Source organism: Phascolarctos cinereus, unplaced genomic scaffold (assembly GCF_003287225.1).
Source record: "Phascolarctos cinereus isolate Bilbo 61053 unplaced genomic scaffold, phaCin_HiC Scaffold_2;HRSCAF=192, whole genome shotgun sequence".
NCBI classification, from domain to species: Eukaryota; Metazoa; Chordata; class Mammalia; order Diprotodontia; family Phascolarctidae; genus Phascolarctos; species Phascolarctos cinereus.
Window position 1 is genome coordinate 361,838,289 of NW_027555625.1, and position 17,134 is coordinate 361,855,422.

The 17,134-nt window shown below is 41.7% G+C and overlaps 1 protein-coding gene across 2 annotated transcripts in view; it reads right to left on the reverse strand.

The window, feature by feature from the left end:
- The window catches only part of HHIPL1 (HHIP like 1), a 99,414-nt gene that overhangs the window by 12,767 nt on the left and 69,513 nt on the right, over positions 1–17,134 (reverse strand). For both annotated transcript variants that reach the window (XR_013484852.1, XM_021007356.2), the window contains exon 7: positions 11,346–11,427. Coding sequence is in view for 1 of the 2 variants with exons in the window: in XM_021007356.2 (XP_020863015.1) it covers positions 11,346–11,427 (82 nt within the window). In the remaining variant the exon portion in view is untranslated. The remainder of the gene's footprint in view (positions 1–11,345; positions 11,428–17,134) is intronic.

Below are 17,134 nucleotides of genomic sequence, written 5' to 3' on the forward strand. Positions count from 1 at the left end.
TAAGATTCACTCATTCCCCCTCACCTTCCCCCTCTTCCCCTCCACTGTAAAAGCCTTTTTTTGTCTATTTCATGTGAGATAATTTACCCCATTCTACTTCTCCCTTTCTCCTTCCACCAGTATAATCCTCCCTCACCCCTTAATTTTATTTTCCAGATATCCCCCCTTCATCATCAACTTGCCCTGTGCCCTCTATCTATCTAAATTGTTTCTCCTGGATCTTTTTCCAGGTCAGTTGTTTTACCAATGAGGTATTTTACATTTTCATCTATTTTTTCATTCTTTTGTTTTTGTTTGACTGATTCTTGCTCTCTTATAGAGTCATTAGCTTCCATTTGCTCAATTCTAAATTTTAACACATTTTTTCTTCTATTAGATTTTGTACCTCCTTCCCCATTTGGCCAATTGTATTTTTTTAGGGACTTGTTTTCTTTAGTGTACTTTTTTTCCAGTTGGCCAATTTCATTTTTTAGGGACTTGTTTTCTTCAGTGTACTTTTTTTCCAGTTGGCCAATTGTATTTTTTTGGGGGGCTAGGTAATGGGGTTAAGTGACTTGCCCAGGGTCACACAGCTAGTAAGTGTTATGTGTCTGGGGCCGGATTTGAACTCAGGTCCTCCTGAATCCAGGGCCGGTGCTCTATCCACTGCACCACCTAGCTGCCCCGCCAATTGTATTTTTTTAAGGACTTGTTTTCTACAGTTAATTTTTGTCCTTCCTTTTCCAAGCTATTGACTGTCTTTTGCATACCTCTCATTTCTTTTCCCACTTTTTCTTCTACCTCTCTCATTTGACTTTTAAAATCCTTCTTGAGCTCTCCTAAGAAGGCTTTTTGGGCTTCAGAATGGTTGATATTCCCTTTTGAGGTGCCAGATGTGGGTTTGTTGACAATGTTGTCCTCTTCAGAATTTCTGCCTTGATCTTCACTCTTCCCATAATAAGAATCTATTGTACTTTTTTTTTTTTTGCTCATGGTGTTTGCTTATTTCCTGGCCTTTAAAAAGATTGGGCTCTCCTGCTGTGGAGCAGAGATCACTGACCCAAGCTTCTTGTGTTGGAAGCCTAGGGCCTGGTTGATGGCTTTGTGTGCTGGGACCTCTAATGATGACAGTTGGAGGCTGTAGGATTCTGGCAGCTTAACTGGTGTTGGGCTGGAATCAGCAATACTGGAACTTTAGGGGTAGCATTGGGTAGTGTAGCTCCTGGAGATTTCCTGCTCACCCAGGCCTTTCCTTCCTTTTGCTTTCCTCAGCTCCTTTCAGATGAATGTTGTAGGGTGTTTGCCTGCGGCCCTTTGGAGCGCAATAGAGCCAGTTACTGTAGAATGTGGAGGCACCTGGTGGTTTTCTGAACTGATTTCCACCAGCTCTCCCACTCTCAATGAGGCACTCAGGGTCCAGGTGTTGGTGTTTGCTGAGGTGGGGCTTTCCACCAGCTTGCTGGGATGCCTCCCATTCTGTACTACTCCCCTTCCCCCAAGGTAATAGGGGCCTTTCCAGTTAATTCTTTAAGCTACCTGGGCTACTGGACTGCTGCACCCCATCTTTCTTCCGGTTCAGCTGTTCCAGAGTTTTTCCTGAGATGATATTTTCTGGGCTTTCAGGGGTTAAGAGGAGAAGGTAAGAGAGACTCACCTCTTACTCTGTCATCTTCGCTCCTGGAAGCAGAAAGTCCGCGATCATATTTTTTGAGACAAAGTGGGTTACAGAGGTGATTTGGAGGAAAGTGACCTGACTTGGAGTCAAGGGACACAAGCTCAAATTCTAACCTTAGTACTTTCCAACTCTGTGACCTTATAGACTTTTTGGGTTGGAAGGAACCTTGATGGTCATCTAATCTAGATCATATCTGAATTGGAATCCTCATTGTAATATACCTGACAAATAGTCATGCTGACTCTGCTTGAAGAGCTCTGGTGAAGGAAAACTCACTACCTTGCAAGGCAACCCATTTCATTTTTGGATATTTCTAATCGTTAAGAAGTTTCTCCTACAGTCTTTATCTATCTATCTATCTATCTATCTATCTATCTATCTATCTATCTATACATATATATAATTTTTTCCCTCTCACTACCCTAATATTGACAAAGTACTCATAAGTTACAAATATCATCTTTCCATGCAGGAATGTAAATAGTTCAACCTTAACAAATGTCTTATGATTTCTCTTTCCTGTTTACCTTTTCCCTGTTTCACTTGAGTCTTGTATTTGAAAGTCAAATTTTATATTCAGCTCTGGTCTTTTCCTCAGGAGTGCTTGAAAGTCCCCTATTTCGTTGAATGACCATTTTTTACCCTGAAGGATTAAACTCGGTTTTGCTGGGTAGGTGATTCTTGGTTGTAATCCTATCTCCTTTGCCCTCTGGAATATAATACTCTATGCCCTCTGGTCCCTTAATATAGAAGCTGCTAAATCTTGTGTCATCCTGATTGTGTTTCCACAATACTTGAATTGTTTCTTTCAGGCTGCCCACAATATTTTCTCCTTGACCTGGGAATTCTGGAATTTGGCTACAATATTCCTAGCAGTTTGCCTTTGGGGATCTCTTTCAGGAGGTGATTGGTGGATTCTTTCAATTTCTATTTTGCCCTCCAGTTCTAAAATGTCAGGGCAGTTTTCCTTGATAATTTCTTGAAAGATGATGTCTAGGCTCTTTTTTCGATCATGGCTTTCAGATAGTCCAATAATTTTTAAATTCTCTCTCCTGGATCTATTTTCCAGGTCAGTTGTTTTTCTAATGGAATATTTCACATTCTTTTCTAATTTTTCATTCTTTTGGATTAGTTTTACAGTGCCTTGATTTCTCATATAGTTGCTAGCCTCCAATTACTCCATTCTAATTTTTAAGGAAGTATTTTCTTTATTTAGTAAGCTTTTGGACTTCCTTTTCCATTTGGCCAATTTTGCTTTTTAAGGCATTCTTCTCATTGGCTTTTTGAACCTCTTTTGCCATTTACCTACTAAGGCTCTGGTCCTAAGGCAGATTTGAGAAATGAATAGCTGGTTAAAAAGATGGTATCTGAGGGTGAGATTTGGATTTCTGAGCCCCAACTCCAAGTAGGGGAATGGTGGGCTCTAGGACATTAGATGGAATATATCTAACAGGCACTGGTAAAAATCTACCTGCTAGCTCTGCCTCTAGGTAGCAAAGAAGACTAAATCTTACAGGGGGTCCTCTTATACAATGGCAGCCAGGACCAGAGCCTTAGCCCTTTTAGCCTCACCAGGAGGTGGTGGAGGAAGAGGAAGACAGAGCTGTCATTATTAATAGCTTTCAGTAATCGTCAATATGTCAGACAGCAGCCCTTTCCCCACCCAGTCACCCAGATGTACCTCTGGATCACAACCTCAGCACCACCACCCACTTCTAGAAGGGGAAGGAAAATCAACATTTAAGACAGGGTCCAGAACACTATTTACTGGGAAAGGTGATACAATCTACTTTCCTAGAGATATCAAAACTCTGAATTCCTGCATTCAGAGTCAGAGGTTGCCTAGGAGAAAACTCCTTTTTCTTACTACTAGTCCCAGCACCATCATCCCCATTCACTTCATCACTACCCCTTCTGAAATTCTATACTCCTCATTCCTCCGTCCTCCCTTCCTTGTACTCTCTGGTACTCCCATTCTATTGTTAACATCCTGCCTTTCATAACGGACCTCTTGAGAGGTGAGAGGTATCATGGTATAGTGGATACAGCACTGGACTAGGAGTCAGGAAGACCTGAGTTGAACTCCTCCTTCAGATAATTAGTAGCTGTGTGACCCTGGGCAAATCACTTAACCTCTCTCTATACTTCAGTTCCCTCACGTGTAAAATTTCACCCAATAGCCTCTAAGGTCCCTTCCAATTCTAAATCTGTGATCCTATGATGTATTCACACTCCTTCCATCTTCTTGACCTCACAAAAACAATTTCTCAATCTCTGTGATGGCAACAGGGGGAGAAACAGGCATTAGATTTTTCTGCTTGGCCCCAGAACAATATTAGGAGCAATGGAAGTTGCAGAGATATATATATTCAGGCATAATAATAATAATGGCAGTTAGCATTTATACAGCACTTGAAGGTTTGCAAAGTGCTTTACTAATCTCTCTTTTTATCCTCACAACAACCCTGACAGGTAGATGCTATTTTTACCCCCACTTTACAGATGAGAAAACTAAGCAGACAGAAGTTAAGTGACTTGCCCAGAGTCACACAGCCAGTAAGCATCTGAAGCCAAATTTGAACTCAGGTCTTCCTGAGTCCAGGTCCAGTGCTCTATCCACTGTGCCACATAGTTGCCTAGGCTTACTTCAGGTAACAATTATCCCAAAGCAATTTGGGATACCACTACCTTTGGAGGTAGTGAGTTCCTCCCACTGAAGATCTATACGCAAAGGCTGGATAATCACTGATAATGGCTGTCAAGGGGTTTCATGTTCAAGTACAGGATAGCCTAGAAACTAGATGGTCTCTGAGGCCTTTCTGAGATTCTGTGATCTCTCCCTCCTCAGAACTCCAAAAGTGTCTTCATTGTGGCTTTCTTAGGTGTTTGTACGAGAGTGTGTCTATGCTTAGCCAAGCTCAACCCCCACCATCACAGCTATTCAGGGTGGGCAGTGGCAGGGTCCTGTTCATTGTCTCCCTTAATGGTAGTGCCTTCCCCAGGATGATTATCTCTAATTGATCCTATATGTCGTGTGTACGTAGTGTTTCCATATTGTCTCCTCCATTAGGCTGTGAGTTTCTCAAGAGTAGTGATCATTTCTACAGTGATTAGCACAGTGCCTGGTACAAAGTACCTGTTTAATAAATACTGGCTGACTGAGTGTAGCACCTGCTACAAGGTCGTGAACACAGCTGAGGCTTGGCAGATTTGTATAAATCATTTCTTGGTTAATACCCTGCAAACAAATGATGATGGCCAGAGAACCTTTCTTTTCAGAGGGAAAGCACAATAGCTTTAGTACCTATACCTTACAGTGCTGTTATGAGGTTCAGATGAGTTCATGCATATAAAGTGCTTCCTAACCTAGGTGGCAGCAGTGGATAAAGAGCTGGGCCTGGAAGCAGGAAGACTCATCTTTCTGAGTTCAAATCTGGCTTCAGACACTTACTAGCTGTGTGACTCTGTGCAAGTCAATGAACCTTTTTTGTCTCTGTTTCCTCACTTATAAAATGAGCTGGAGAAGGAAATGGCAAGCCAACATTTCCAATATCTCTGCCAAGAAAACCCCAAATGGGGTCATGAAGAGTCAGATATGACTGAACAATAACAACCTATAAAGTGCTATGAAAATGTCATCTGTTACTATGATTACAAAACCCACTGCTTCCCCACTATTGGCAGGACTTCTTGTGAGCCACTCCAGACAAGCCAAGTATCCACTGAATGGGACAAGCCACCCATTAGTATGCATAACAGCATGCCTGTAAAGACAACAGAGTGTGCTGTACTAGCCAGGGGGCTGGAGAGGAATTCAGGCAGAACGGTAATAAAATACACAGCTGCATATGGGTAGATGCAGATGAGAGAGGCAAAAAAAAAAAAGGACGCTATTTTGGTTGGTCCCAGAGGACAGACAGAACATGGGTGGGTGGGCTGCATCACAGAACCACAGAATCTCTGCTTCAGAGGAGACCTCTGAGCTCACTTCGTTGAACCTAACTATAGATCAAATCAGAAATCCTCTCTGCCACATCTCTGAAAAGGAGCCATTCAGTCTTTAATTGAAAATGCTTCCAGGAAGAGGGACAGCCTTACTTACTGAAGCAGCCCATTCCATTCCATGGTTTGGTAACAAATTATTCAGAAGTTTTCCCTTACACCCAACTGCGATCTGTCTCTCCGAAACTTCTAATTGCTGTTATTTCCCTCTTCCATATAATAGTCCTTCCAGTACTTGAGGAAAATGACCATGTCATCTAAAAGCCTTCTTTTTCTTTTCCAGACTAAACATCAGTTGTTTCAACTGATCCTTGTATCGTTTCCCATCCTCCTAAAAATCAGATTGCTCTCCTTCGGACTTTAGTTTGTTAACATCCTTCCTAAAATGTGGATCCCAAAACTAAAAACATACTCTTGATAGGGTCTGACCAGGGCAGAGGGCAGTGAGGCTATCATCTCCCTTATTTTGCATGCCATGATTATATTAATATAGCCTAAGATCTCATGATATTTTTTGATTGCCATATTACACTATTTTCTAATTGAGCATGTAGGATCCACTAAAATGCCTAATGTGCTAAAATTTTTGTTGTTGTTCAGTTGTGTTTCATCTGTGACCAAAGTGCTTTGCCTTTTCCTTCCCCAGCTCATTTTGTAGATGAAAAAACTGAGACAAACAAGGTTAAGTGACTTGCCCAGGGTCACACAGCTAGTAAGTGTCTGAAGCTGGATCTGAACTTGGGTCTTCCTGCTTCCAGCCCCAGTATTCTATCTGCCACACCAACTAGCTGCCATCCATTAAAATACAGTCCACCAAATTTCACATGCTCTATTGGCCAGCCATATTCTCCTTTCTTCCATTGGTGCAGTTGAATTTTTTTGGATCCAAGTGTAGGACTTTACATTTATTCTGATTAGATTTCATTTCATTAGATCAGGACCAATATTCTAGCTTGTTAAAAAACTATTTTTGGATTCTGACTCTGTTACCTAGTAACTTGAGAAGAACCTAGTCTTCTCAACTCTATGTTATCGGCAAATGTGATAAGCATGCCATCTAGACCTCCCGCAAGTCACTAATAAAAAGTCTAATAGAAGTGGCAAAAGGACAGATTGACAGAGCACTGTAACAATATCTATAGCTATCTCAATATATATTTATAGATACAGAATATTCTGTATATATATATATTTATGTATGCACATATAGGTACATATATGTGTATATATATATACATATATATATGTATATATATTGTTTTATACACCAATATCTATGTGTATGTGTGTGTGTGTATATACACACGTACATGGACAGAAAGAGACGGGGAGGGAGGGAGGATGGACAGAAGGAGGGAGGGTAGGTACGTGTATGTATATGTATATAAAAGTCAGCAAACACTTATTAAGTGTTAGCTATGTTCCAGATACAAAACAATCTCTCCCCTTGAGGAGTTTTCATTGCAGTGAGAAAGAGAACACAGACCAGTCCGTACAGAGTAGATGGTAGGTAACCTTGGGGAGGGGTGGCACAAGTAGCTGGGAACTAGAAAAGATCTCCTGGAGGAATCAGCCTTCAAGCTGAGTCTTAAAAGTAAGCCAAGGATTCTAAGAGCTGAATGTTGGGAGGGAAAGCATTCCAGACATGGAGACCAGATAGTGCAGAAGAACATAGATGAGAAGCAATTAGAACAGTATGGCCACATCACAGAGCACAGTGAAGGGAGTAGAATAAAAGAAAAATGGAAAAGTAGGAAGAGGTCAGGTTAGGAAGAGCTATAGATGCCAAATGAAGGTCTTTATTCAATTGTTTATTTGGAGATAAGAGGGATCAGTGGAGTTTATGGGTAAGGGGGTGGACATGGTCAAATCTGAGCTTTAGGAAAATCACTTTGACAGCTGTGTGGAGGACTGATTGGATTGGGGGGAAGGGGAGGGGAGAGACTTGAGACTGGGCAACCAAGCAAAAGGCTGCTGGAATAGTGCAGGCATGAGGTGATGAGGGCCTGCATCAGGGTGGTGATTGAGTAGGTGGAAAGAAGAGGCTGTTTACAAGAGGCTTTGTGAAAGCAGAAATAAAAAGATTTGGAAGCATATTGGATAGGCGGGTGAGTGAGAGTGGAGTTGAAGATAACACAAATGCTGTGAACCTGGTTGACTAGGAAGATGGTGATACCCTCAATAGCCATCGAAGATTTGGGATGAAGGGAAAGTTTGATTGGAGAGATGAGATCTGTTTTGGATGTGCTGAGTTTGAGATGACCACAGGACATCCAGTTTGACATGTTCAATAGGTAGTTGGTAATGCAGGACTAGAGTTCAGGTGAGAGATAGGGATTAGAAAAATAGATGTGGGAATCATCTGCATAGAAATGAAAACTAAATTCCAGGAAAACTGATGATATCACTGATGGGAAACCACAGAAATGAGAAGAGAGTCTAGTAAAAATTCTTGTGGGACACCCACATTTAATGGGCATGACACAGAAGAAGAGCCAGCAAAACAAAACAAAAAGGAGAGAACAGACAGATAAGAGAACTGAGAGAGGAGAGGAAAGAAAGAAAGAAGGGGCAGCTAGGTGGTGCAGTGGATACAGCACCAGCCCTGAAGTCAGGAGGACCTGAGTTCAAATCCAACTTCTGACCAAACACTTGACACTTACTAGCTGTGTGACCCTGGGCAAGTCACTTAACCCCAATTGCCTTACGGAAAAAAAAAGAAAAAAGAAAGGAAGGAAGGAAAAAAGAAAGAAAAGGGAAAGAGAAGGAGGGAAGGAAAGAAAGAAAGAAAGAAGAGAAAAGAAAAGAAAAATTTCAGAAGGAAGAGAGTATACAAGTGGTAAACTGTGCCAAATGTCACAGACAGGTCAAGAAGAATGACAATTGAGAAGAGGTCATTAGATTTGGCAATTAAAAGACCATCAATTGTATAACGCTAGAAGCCAGATTGAAAAGGATCTAGAAGAGAGTGAGAGGAGAGGAATTAGAAACACTAATTGTAAAAGTCATCTTCAAAGAGTTCAGTTGAGAAGATGTGGAGATATATAGGAGGCAAAGTTGGTGGCATGATAGGAGACAGCTAGACAGATCAGTGGATAGAGCGCTGGGCCTGCAGTCAAGAAGATTTGAGTTCAAATTTGGCCTCAGACATTTACTATGTGACCCTGGATAAGTCACTTAACCTCTCTTTGCCTTAATCCTCTGGAGAAGGAAATGCCAAACCATTCCAATATCTTTGCCAAGAAAATCCCACGGACATCATTAGGTTGTTATGATCCACAGGGTAACAGAATTTATACAACTGAACAATAACATGAGAGGGTATAGGTTTTTCAAGGGTGGAAAGACATGAGTGTGTTTGTAGGCAGCAGGAAAGGAATGAGTAGAGAGAGAGAAGGGATAATGATAGGAGCAATCTTCTGGAACAGACAGGAAGGGATGGGATGAAGTCTACATAGAGGGCCTGACCTTGGCAAACATTAGTTACCTCATCAACAGGGACTAAAACAAAGGAAGAGAGAGTAGGGGATGATGTCAGGAGGGAAATGAGAAGAGAAGAGAGAGGTCTTGGTGAAAAGCCACAATTTTTTTTTTGGTTAAGTATGACTTAAGGTTTTCAGCAGAGAAGGTGGAGGGAGAGAATGACATGGAATGTTGGAGATTCAAGGCAAAAATCACAGGTTTAAAACAGCGGCTGTTTGATAGGGATGAAAAATCACTAGGGAAGGAGGAGTAGGGTTGCCTGGCTGCAGGGAGGCCCAGTCTGATTTAGCTAGCATAAATCTGTGGTGGACCCAGTCAGCAAGGTTTTGTGATTTCCTTTAGCTCCGTTCAGGAGCATATGATAAAATTGTCTATATAACATGTGTGCATATATGTGTATATATAAACATATGTAAAGATGTATAGATTATATATTTTTATATAATGTGCATATAGATATACATATAACACAAATGTGTGTGTCTATATGGTATACAAAGCCCTATCCTTACAAGTTGCAAAGTAGGTAATGCGTGTATTGTAATTCCCATTTTACAAATGATGAAACTGAAGCTCAGAGAGTAAAATAAGTTGACTACAGTCCTGTAGGGTAGCTAAGTGGCACAGCGGATACAGCACTGGGCCTGGAGTCAGGAAGACTCATCTTTCTGAGTTCCAATCTGGTCTCAGACACTTACTAGCTCTGTGACCCTGGAAAAGTCACTTAACCCTGTTTGCCTGAGTTCCTCATCTGCAGAATGAGATGGAAGAGGAAATAGTGAACCTTTCCAGTATCTTTGCCAAGAAAACCCTAAATGGGGTCATGACCCAAATAACTGAACAACAACAAATGAATGAGCTATATATACGCTGACGAATGTCAAATCTCTGCGACTCAAACCCAGGTCTCCTGACTCATAACCCAATACTCTGTCCACTACACCACAGTGTTTCTTAGCGGAGCTGGCTTCATTTAAGGGTTCAGAAAAACTGTACCCTTTCCCCTATCTCTGCCAGTCAACTCCAGTGCTTTCTTCTTCATGAAATCTTCCCTGATCCCCACACGGAAAAGTGATCTCTCCCACACCGGATGTCATGGTTCATAAAATGCTTTGCTGATTTGGGGGTGTGTTTTTTTTTCTCCTCCAATAGACTTCAGATAGTATATTCATGCAGCCCTCCCTTGCTGATTATCTCTAAGTGCTTAATAAAGCAGGAGCCACCAGAGTAGGAAAGGAGCCCTCCCATAAGACTATTATGAAGACACAGGATGGATGGTTCGCAATCTGCATTACAAGAGGGAGTTTCTGAATCCTAGATCACAGACCCAGTTAAAGATTAGATTGCAAGTTGCAGCATGCAAGTTTATTTACCTTTGAATCCCCTTTGGGGTGGGGGGACCAGACCTTACCCACAGTGCATTCTCAAGGTTTGCTGTACCAAGAACAGATGAGACCCTGTGGGTAACAGCAGTGATATCGTTCTGATGAATCAGAATGGTGGTCACACTGGAGGTGCCTTCAGAGTGCAGACACAGGACTCTCTGTTACTAGCTCTTTGTTACAAGCTACTTCTTCCCTATGAGCAAGAAAGCTGACTCTATCAAATTGAGGCCCTGTCCCAATGGAGCTTATGGGTGGCTGAAAGGAGTCTCTCCTCTGGGGACCACGATGCTCTCTGCCACCATCTGCCAACATTAAGCCTTTTCCTGACGATTCCTTTCAATAGCCTAGTAACGTAGGTGGCACAGGAGCAAGAAACGAGCCACCTATATCAATTATTAGTGTGTCAAGTAAGTGCACAAGAGACAGATATCAGGGAACTGAGCACAAGACTGAGCAACTAAAAGCCAAAGCATACTGTTTGTGTATAGTGAGATCTTGCACAATTCAATTAGCCTGCCTGAAGAAGAAACATATTGAGAAAGCCACCGAGTCTCAGATGCTCTGTGATTCTAGGATTCTGAAGTTCATTCCAGCTCTGGAGTCTCTCTTATGTGAACTTAAGATCTCTGCCATTTACAACGCTGAAGGATTCTAAAGCAAGCATGGCTCAGGATAGGGAAGGGATGGCATTAGGGAACATGAGCAGGGCTTGTGATTGTTTTCTATCCAGATAAGACTTTTGGGGCCAGTGATTGCTAAAAAATGTATCATAGCCAGGCCCATGGACACTACATTTTTTTTTAAACTAGAGCAGGCCTTACCTGGAAGGGTCAACCATTTTGTAAATGACTCCACTTGGAGACGTGGCGCTTGGCACTCCAGTAGACATGAAGTAAAGTTCCCCTTCAAGAAAACACAAACAAACAAGAGAACATGTGAAAAATGTTACCTGGTGCAATGACTCTCTTGCTTCCTTGCACATCCTTTACCATTCTCATCTCATAGATACAGCCATTTAACCATCCATCCCAGACTGAGCACAATCTAAGTCTCAGCTTGGGAGGATTGATGGCAAGCCAGGCCCAAGAGCTCTTAGACTCACCATAGAGTTTACTTTGCTCTGACTTTATACAATGTCCAGTAGCCAGTCTCTTGCTTTGATCCACATGACCAAGTCCAACTTGCTACTCTGTTCTCAATATCTGGGTCTCTAATCTCACCCCTCCCATGCCCAAGTCACTGCTCCTCTGTTTCTCTGAGTTAAAAACGGTAAATCTTTTCCAGTGGTTGGGCCTTGCCTCTCCCCTATCACAGAATCTAAAATTTGGAAGGGATCACAGAAGTCATTTAGTATAACCAAGCCTTCCAATGTAAGTATTGATAGCATTCTTCTCCCAGACTTCCTCACCAACCCAAACTTCACACTGAGGCCAGAGAAATTTCCTAATAGACTGCTCTAATCGCATCACTCATTTTCCTCAAAAGCCTTCAGCAGTTCCCACGGCCTACTGAATAATGTATAAACTCTTTGGACTAGCATTCCAGAGAGGGAGCCCAGACTGCAGGGAACAAAGCACTAGATTTGGAATCAAAGGACCAGGCTTTGGATCCCAGCTCTGTATAACCTTGAACAAGTCACTTGAAGTCTCTGGGTCTCAATTTACTCATCTGTAAAAATGTGGAAGCTGGATCTCTAAGGTTCCTTCTCGTTCTAAATCCTATGATTCTGCTATGATCTGGCTTCAATTTACTAACCTTATCTCATACTATACCCCTTCCTGGACCCTATGGTCCAGCTCAAGTAGTCTGTCCTTTGTCCAGTGCACTCCCATTGTCCCAGTCTTAGTCTAAATCATTCCCCCAGGCCTGGAATGGACTTTCCTTGTCATCATATCCTATATCTCTGCCCATTCAAATTCCTTCCTTTTTTCAAGGCTGAATTTGGATGCTACCTTTTCTAGGAAACTTTCCCAGATCACTTCTTCCCTCCCCCAATTGGTCCCTTCCTAGACCTCCCTTCCCTCCCTCCCTCTCAGTGAATGTAACTTTTTTCCTCCCTCCTCAAATTTCTCATAGCCCTTTGCTAGGACCTCTTCTTTGTATTTAATTACATCCTAATCTGTATCATTTATTTGTATACATTTCAGCTCTCCCCTGTAGACACACATCAGGTTGTAAATTTATTGAAGCTAGATATTGTGATATTTTAAGTTATCTTTAATATTCCAAATTTTGTAACTTATACATAGCAGATGGATAATAAATGTTTGTTGCTGAATTAATTGAAGCATGAATCCTATCTATAAAAACTCTAACAGGTAGTATTGAAGACTTCCAATGATAAGAAACTTACTTCTAAGAAGTAGATTCTTGCCTTTGAGGTTTGGTTTTAATAACTGCTGCCCATGTGTCTGTACCAATATGCTGCCAGACTCCCTGGAAATAATACTCTACCTCCTCACTGCCGTGTGTCTGACAGTGGCTGCCACTTACCTGAACCTACTTTTCCTGCCTGCTCAGTTCACCCATAACCCCAGTCATGTCTAGCAGGATTTGTCCTGCTGCCCGATAAGCTTTAATTATGATATCTGAAGGCCTGGATCCTCATTCATCACATCATTTTGCCCGTCTGGCAGGTGGCTAGTAAGCTGGCCAGTACTTAGCGAAAAGAGAACTGAACTAGGAATGAGATTTGGGTTAAAAGTCCCAGCTCTGTCATACATTAGTTGTGCAACCATGAGTGGCTCACTTCACTTCTTGGGATCTCAATTTCTCCATCTGTAAAAATGAGGGGGTTAAACTCAATGATCTCTAAGGTCCCTCCTAGCTCTGACAATTCTATGATTCTGATCACAGCGGTACATGACCAAACTGTCAAACTGAATATTCATCGAGAAGTTATACTAAGCAGGGACCTGTGGGACAGCAAAAAAGAATGAAAAGGCCTAAAGCTCTGGATGAGCTAAGTCTGGCAAAGAATGCTAAGGACAACAAAAAGGGCTGTTGTAGCTATGCTGGTGGAAAGAGGAGGATCATAGAAGGGATGGAAATGCTGCTCAGGGAAGATGGGTTGATAATGGATAATGGAGGATAAATGATAATGGAGGACTGCTCCTTTCTTTCTTTCTTTCTTTCTTTCTTTCTTTCTTTCTTTCTTTCTTTCTTTCTTTCTTTCTTTCTTTCTTTCTTTCTTTCTTTCCTTCCTTCCTTCCTTTCTTCCTTCCTTCCTTCCTTTCTTTTTCTTTCTTCTCTTCTCTCTGCCAGGATGAAATATCTTTGGGATGGAGAGGACAAAACAAAATCAGCAAATAGGGAATTGAAGGCTAAGGTAATTAAGGCAATAATAAGAAAGCATCTAATTGCCCTTGGTGAGTTCAAGCCATCAGGCCCCAAATGACAGAGTGCTGAAAGAATTTGTGGATGGGATTACTGAGAGACTGCTGCTGATCTTTGAAAGATCCTGCAGAATAGGAGAGATGCTTCAGGACTTAAGAGGGGCAAATATTGTTCTGATTTTCACAAAAGAGAAGCGAATGGAGCCTGGAATTTGTAGGCCAGTAAACACAGCTTCAAACCTGGCAAAATTCTAGAACATATCATTAAAGGGATGATTTGTCAACGTCTAGAAAGGAAAGCAGCAACCACTGAGAGTTGGCACAGCTTTGTCAAGAACAGGTCATACCAGACTGACTACATTTTCTTTTCAGACAAGGCAGTTAGACCAGTACAGCAAAGGAAGATTGTAGACATAAGTCAAACATCTGACAAAGTCCTTCCTGTTAACCTTACAGCAAAGATGCAGGAATGTAAACTAGACAGTTATGCAGTTAGGTCACTTTGAAACTGGTTGAAAATTTCCCTAAATCAAAGTAATAAATACCTTAATTTCTTGAACAGGGTTCATAGGTGGGACTGCAAAGAACAGTCAAGAAAATGTGTATTAGTTATTTGGTAATAAGGAATAGATGGAAGTTGTTTGCATAATTGATTATAATTAACATTTCTATTATGTATTTCTTTTTAACATGTAGCTTTTATTTTGAAAATTAATTTTTATTGATTAAAAATAAGAAACTGGTTGAAATAGGTGGCAAAAGAAACACTCAAGGTTGGTATAAGAGCAGGGACTAGAACCCAGGTCTCCTGACTTGGGATCTAATATTCTTTCAGAAAGACTTCTGAAATCTGGACTCCCTTTGGGCACAGGAGCATTGATCCTTCCAGAGCAGAGGCCTGTGATCTTGGGACTAAGGGCAAACAGCCTGGCAGGAGGAAGGTTTTCTCCATTCTTCCAGGTACACTCAGGCTCCAAGCTCACTCTATTCCCACCCCACAAAAAAAAAAAAAGTTTAGCAGCTTGGGAAAGTAGCTTCTGGATAAACAAAAAGTCCCCAAGAACAGGAAGGAAGAGTCATGATCCAAAAGGCACAGCCCTGTAGTTGGGGCTCAGAAACAGTCTCCCTTTCTCCTTTTGTGCTCTGCCTTGTCCCCCTCTCGCCTCACAAAGTGGACCCCATATTAAGTCCTACTGCCCAATCCCCTCAGAAAAGCTTAAGAATCTAGGAAGGACAAAATGTCGAGGGAAAGGAGAGATCCCGTAGGTCAGGGAGGTGGGGGTGTCCTCAAGAAGACACGGGTCTCCAGGTTTTGTCTCCCCTCCCCACCTCCCATGGGTAAGTGTCTATGTTTCCCAGCCTAACATCGTGCAAAGCTCTGGGGATACAAAGAAAAGCGTAACCAGTCCCTACCCACAAGGGGTTCACAATGCAGTGGGGGAAATGACATTCAAACGTCTATGAACAAAGGAGATATAGACAGAAGTTGGGGGCAATCTCAGAAAGAAGGGGGAACTCAGGAAAGCTGGTTGGTAAATTTCCATTGTGAGCATTTATCCACTGGAAACTGGCAAACACTACAATTCTGGACTTGATTTACTGTCTTATTGATTGTCGAACCTAATAAAGTGAGGAAGAAAATGTTAATAATGCTCATTAAACTCAACGTGTGTCATACCCACCCCCACCCCCACCCCCAGCCAGTTGTTTAACATTCACCAGCACACCCCTGGAAGGTATGAGCATTAAAGGGGAATAAGGAATACTTTTGGCAGAAGGTGGGATTTTAAATGAGACTTGTGGGAAAAAACAAAACAAAACAGGGAAGCCTGGAGATAGAGATGAGAAGAATGAGAGTTCAGCATATGAGGGACAATCAGTAAAAATGTTTGTAATCAGGAGATGTTTCCTTCAAGGAGGCCAGCGTCAAAAAAAAAGAAAAGAAAAAAAAAATAAAAAGAAAAGGAGGCCAGTGTCACTGGATAGCTGAGTAGATAGCAAGTAGGTTGTAAGGTGTAAGAAGACTGGAAAGGTAGGAGGATCCAAGTTATGAAAGGCTTTAAATGACAAAGAGAGGATTTCATATTTGATTCTGGAGGTAATGCAGGCACAGTCAGACCTTTGCTTTCGGAAGACCTTAGCTTAGTGAAGAATGGACTGGAATGGGAAGAGAATTGAGGCAGGGAAAGCAACCAAAAGGTTACTGACATGGTTCAAGCATGAGGTGATGAGGGCCTGTACTAGGGTGGTGGCAGTGTCAAAGGAGAAAAGGGGATTTGTATGAGAGATGTTATGAGGGTAGACTTGGCAACTTATTGGATGTGAAGAGGCAAGGATTTGAGTATGGGTAGCTCTGGGACTATAGTGCTCAGCAATATTTAGAAGGTTCAGAAGAGAGGGTTAGGAGGGAAAAATAATAAGGTCATTTCTAGACATGTTGAGACTAAACAACTAGTTTGTGATGTCCAATAGGCAGATGAGAATGTGAGACTAGAGGTCAAGAGAGAAGTTAAGGGTTAAATAGATCTGAGAATCATCTGCATTTTTTTGTTGTTGCTGAGTTGCTTTCCTGACCTCATCTGGGGTTGAGGATTAAGAAAAGGACAGTTAGAGACTTGGAAACAGTAAGGTCATTGGTTAATGTTGGAGAAAGCAGTTTCAGTTGAATAATGAGGCTGGAAGCCAGACTATAGAGAGATAATTAAAAAAAACACAAGTTAGCATTTTATGTAGTTCTCACTATGTTCTAGGCACTGAGCTAAGCACTTTACCAATATTATTTCATTTGATCCTCACAATCCTCTCCTTCAAAAGATTATAAACTCTCTGAAGGCAGGGACTACTGTCTCTTGCCTCTTTTTGTATTCCCAGTACTTATCATTGAGCCTGGCACACAGTAGGAATTTAATACATGTTTATTCTTTGATATAGGTGCTGATGAGGCTGGGATCTGGGCTCCAGAAAGGAAAAACCCCGGACTTTCCCACATGGCCAAATCTCTGGCACTAGCCTGAGGCTATAATCCCATCAACTGACCTTTCTTTGTGGCTACACCCAATCTCCCCTCCATTGTCTTGCCTCCCTATGGCCCCAGGCCACTTCCTACCCTTGGTAATTCTTTTTTTTATAACATTTTAATTTTTTTTTAAATATAAATTTATTTTTAGTTTTCAACATTCACTTCCACAAGTTTTTGAGTTCCAAATTTTCACCCCATCTCCCCCCACCCCAAGATGTCAAGCATTCTGAATATCACTTCCCCTAGTCTGTCCTCT